General features: G+C 32.0%; 1 protein-coding gene across 6 annotated transcripts in view; it reads right to left on the bottom strand.

Annotated features, from left to right (window-relative positions):
- Nucleotides 1–553: 553 nt before the first annotated feature.
- LOC106459100 (endothelin-converting enzyme homolog) overlaps nucleotides 554–4,808 on the bottom strand; it is a 74,123-nt gene continuing 69,868 nt past the window's right edge. For all 6 annotated transcript variants that reach the window (XM_022385526.1, XM_022385525.1, XM_022385528.1 and 3 more), the window contains 3 exons: nucleotides 4,383–4,488; nucleotides 3,416–3,459; nucleotides 554–1,257 (listed from right to left, as the gene is read on the bottom strand). In XM_022385526.1, the coding sequence (XP_022241234.1) occupies nucleotides 4,389–4,488 (100 nt within the window). In that variant the 3' untranslated portion in view covers nucleotides 554–1,257; nucleotides 3,416–3,459; nucleotides 4,383–4,388. The remainder of the gene's footprint in view (nucleotides 1,258–3,415; nucleotides 3,460–4,382; nucleotides 4,489–4,808) is intronic.

Below are 4,808 nucleotides of genomic sequence, written 5' to 3'. Positions count from 1 at the left end.
CTCAGAACCATTCTATGAGCCGCGGCTAAAAATAGACGTTAAATGCTTTTACTCTAGTTGTCCGATGAACGCCCCAACAAAGAGGGTTGAAAGCTCGCAATCAAAGGAAAGGGATTTAACGTAGAGAAGAGTACTTGTTACTTTTGTGCACAGAAATAACTTGATAAAGTAATCAGTGCCCTTAAAAACAGCATTCCTGCGCTGTTCATTTTAATCGTTCATTTAACATTTTAAAAAACAACAACAAAAAACGGCATAAAATCATAAAACATCTTTTACATACAAAGTGAGAAACACGTTGGTCAGTTTGTGTACTATGATTATGTTAATCTAATCTGAAGAATGTGGAACAGTGGTTTACAAACTGTGTGTCGCGAGAGTTTCACCAAATTAAGAATAATTAAAAACTTGAAAAAAAAAAAACTATAAAAAAAAATGTTGCATATGGCAGTAGGGGGCGTCGCGCAAATCAAAGTGGATTAAGGTGACGTCAACGAAAATATTTGAATGATAAGGGATGGCTTTGGGTGTCTTAATTTAAAGTTTAGGTCTCTTGTGGTCTTTAAATCCACAGCTAGATACATAGCAGCACTGTGTACAACATATTCAGACTATTAAGTTGAATTTATATTATAAACAGTACTCTAAAAAATAATAATCCTTAAACCAAAATAAAGGACTTGAATGTACTGCAAGCTAAAATGTTTAACATTTGCTAACTTTTGTAAAGTTCAAACTTAAACATTTCAGAGGTACAGATACGTATCACATTCTAACTGAAGCCAGTGTAATAACATTGTACAAGATTTACAGAAAACAGCAACAGTTAGTCCATTTCTCTGAATATACATATATATATATACGTGTATCTATAAAATATATACTTATATATATATATCCAATATTTTAATATTGCTAAAATAAATTATTTAACATGCACTATTAGATCTCGATTATTAAAGTGAAAAACGTCAACTTCTATAATAAAATCTAAAAAGTAAGTAATATTCGTAAAAAATTACAAAACAAAATACTCGTATTGCAACATTTACTTAACAATTTCGTTTCCAATGGATAATAACTTAAGAAAAATAAACACAGAAAACTCGGTCAGAATATCGATGACAGGACATCCGTAATTTCCAGGAAGGCTACAGGTTAAAGGTTGGCAAAAACATAATATCAGGCGATGTCTTTCTGGATATAAGATTTAAGGCTTCAGTTTCCCTTTTAGGCTAACATGAAAAGTTCTACATTCTGAATGAAACAGAGGAATATTGTTATATAATATTTACTTGGTTAAAAGTAGAATATTTTTTGTTGTATTACACACTAGTAATAAATCACAATAGTTAAATCTTTACACTTGTAAAAAAATAAACTTAATAATAAGAGATATGACTTCATCCATATTCAATCGTTGGCACACAGTCGTTTACATTTCTGTTTGTGTAAGCGAAACGTAACTACTTGCTCTCAGATTATATAAAAAAAAAAGCTCTTCACAGTGTATTTAAAGTAAATTATATCACATTTCTAACATAAATGATATTAAAAAATTGTAACATTACTATATAGCTAATACAAAACCACTACAACAGAATAATATCAATCACCCCTCCTAGTTAGTTGTTATGAAAGTTAAGACACCTGTCATGATCTGAAGTACAAGATGGCCTTACGTAATGCTGTTTAGCAGCTTGTCACTTTGTGATGTAGGAGCATCATTTCACAAAAGGCTTGTGGGGTGGACAAAGAAGACTGATCTTAGCATGGCCTCATCCTCCCAATTCAGTTGGGGGGTTTATGCTATGGTGTGATTTGCATATAAACATATTAATCTGATCTGACTAGAAATATCTCAATGAAACTACTATTTGGCATTTCCCCTCCTGAGGTTGAAGTAAGCAGCCACTCCTTTTGCCCCCCTCTCCCCAAATTATACCATGTGAAAAATCATAGGGTTTAAAGTACCCCAAATTGTTCATGAGTAATGACTAGATCTCAAAGAAGGCATATGGATGTTTCACTCATGTGGAAAAACCATCAAACAAATAGAAACCAGCCAACTGCAAATTGGTTCCAAGTTTTTGAAATTGTCATTGCTAGAATGTGCAACTGCTTATAAACCAATGGTATGGTTTTTTTCAGATACCTGAACGAGACAGACCATCATCTATAGCACAAGTATGATCAGCATTTGATGATCTTGGCTCACTGGAACTGTAGGATATAGGCACTGAGATTGAACCAAATGTGTCAATATTAAATAGGTAGTAGTAGGTTAATAAGGCTGGGCTGCATGTGCCCAATAAGGTGCATTTGGCTCATAATAAGGCATAAGAACAGCATGGGTCAATGATGCCAATAAAATGTCTGGCTGAGCAGTAGCACATGAAGCAATAGTTTTGTTTCTTCACAGATGAGTCACACTTTATCCTGCAGCTAGATAATATATATCACATTATTTGGAACCAGAATGATTCCCATTTTCATACAGGGAATGATAAATGATCAGAAATAAATATAGGTGAATGTATGACCTCTATATCCTGTGAAATGGTATCATTAATGTGGCAGACTATAGAAACCACGTGTCACAAACTACTGTGCCACTAAACATTGGTGCAATTAGCTTTGACTTCAGCCTAACGGGAAATAATTCCAACCCCGCCATACATGCAAAACTGGTCAATACTTTACTAGAAGAAGAAGACAGTTGATAAATGGAGTGACCTTAATGCTCAGTGGACTTCAAGCCCATATGAAGCATCTATGAGATACTCCTGGGTGATCAGTCATATTTCATCAAGTGACACAATACGATAATGATGCCCTAAAAACCTCTATCAAGAGCGTAATCAAGTTTAAGTCCACACAGTGATTTCAAGAATGCAATATAAGTGCCAAAGTGACCTTTTTTCATGATGATCCTATTCTATGTTAAATTGAAATACTATGAACACCACGTAATCCATATCTAACAAATGCATGGGATGAATGACTAATGAGGTGGCTAATTTGCGTAAACTTGGAGGTGACTGACATCATTTCACAATAGTAATTTTGCCTGATCATAGTTACAATATTACTAATTCTAATTATCCTTTAAATGGTACAAATGTAATGTAGTTATCATGAAAATCAATACACAGTACCATCAACTTTAAGTAATATATCAAAAACTGCCGAAGAAAAGAACTTGAACAGGAATTAGATGAACAGTTCTGATTTTTTTTTTTGCACAAATTAAATACAAACTGCTACAGAAATTGTGCAGAATGAATTACACTGAGAATATTTGTAAACAACATAAGTAAGACAGAAGCAGAAAATATTACAGTATATTAACACCACAGAATCTCCAATTAAGTTAACATGCATAGTAAGATAAGTCTTTCCAAGTAATACTTACTTGAATAGATGTAATTTTATATGGTTCTGCATCAAAAAAGTATTCTGAAAATATAAACAATTAAAAAGTATTTTTTGTCAGTGGGAATCAATTTCTAGTTAATTTTTTTGTATTCTTTAGATTCCAAAATTATCATTACTACAATTAAGTATAAAAATTAAGTTAACAATTTCATGCCCTTCAGTGATTCAGCAATAAATTTGAGGGCTTTTAATAATTAAATTGGGGGTTTGATCCCTGCAGATTGTCTATTGTATGGCTTTGCACTAAACAACAAACTTTCAATTTACAATTTATTTAAGAGAAAAATTAAATTAAACGAATGCGCATTTTAAAGATTTTTTTCAAGTTCATATTTTAGTGTTGAAAATTCAATTATCAGTTGACATAAGCATAAAATAATAAGTATTTCTAATATATAATTAACCCTAACGTATTTTTAGATTACACAAAGAAAATATTTTGAATATGGTTATGGTTCAAAAAAAACTATTTTTCATGATAATAGATATTATCGAAACTTATAATGTAACAAGTTATGGAAGATTAAGTAATATGGAGGCATCAGCAAAACAAGAGCCATACCACCTGTACTCAATTAAAGTTGTCATTATGTTTACGTCAAATTAAATTTTTATCGTCAAAATAAGAACTTGAAAATTCTTTAAAATGCATGCTACATCGATTGTATTTTATTTTTTAATACAATTTTAGTATGGTATTTTGCTCTGTCCACTTTGGGAAACTGAACTCCAGATCTTAGCAATAGGAGTCTGCAAACTCACACCAACCCTACTCCGGGAAAATATATTTGAATGAAGCCGTAATTTAATTATAGTTAGGGTAAAGGCACGTAAATGTTCTTTTCAAATTTTTTATTGAGGAATATAATCGTTTACAGTCTGGACAAATACGAAGGATATTGTATACTAAGAATAACCGAAATGCTAAAAAATAGGATAATTACCCAATATCACCAAACTTCACATTTTTTGCTGGGGTTCATGTAGCTACCAATGGGACATTGAAATTCCTGTGCAAACTCATAGGAGTTAGACAAAGATCCAATGACACTATTAGAAAAAAATAAGCTAGAAAATACTTCAAGAAAATAAAACTTTATTAACATTTGGTTATATATATATATATTGAATAGACAGTACAAAAAGTATATATATATTGTTACGTCTCCGTTCGTTAGTTAATTTTCCGTAAATTCGTTCCGACGAAACTTTAGTGACACAAGTCCTTTCTTAAAACTGGTTTATTCTTTCTGAATATAGCTTTGCGATACACTTAATTTCAACAGTCGCGCTATAATTCTGAACGAACGTCTCACGTGCTCGACTTCGACAATACTCAGTTCAATTACACACTCTCTGACTGCAGTTCA

This window comes from Limulus polyphemus, unplaced genomic scaffold, assembly GCF_000517525.1.
Source record: "Limulus polyphemus unplaced genomic scaffold, Limulus_polyphemus-2.1.2 Scaffold559, whole genome shotgun sequence".
In the NCBI taxonomy this organism is placed as follows: Eukaryota; Metazoa; Arthropoda; class Merostomata; order Xiphosura; family Limulidae; genus Limulus; species Limulus polyphemus.
This window is presented reverse-complemented; position numbering and strand designations above follow the sequence as displayed.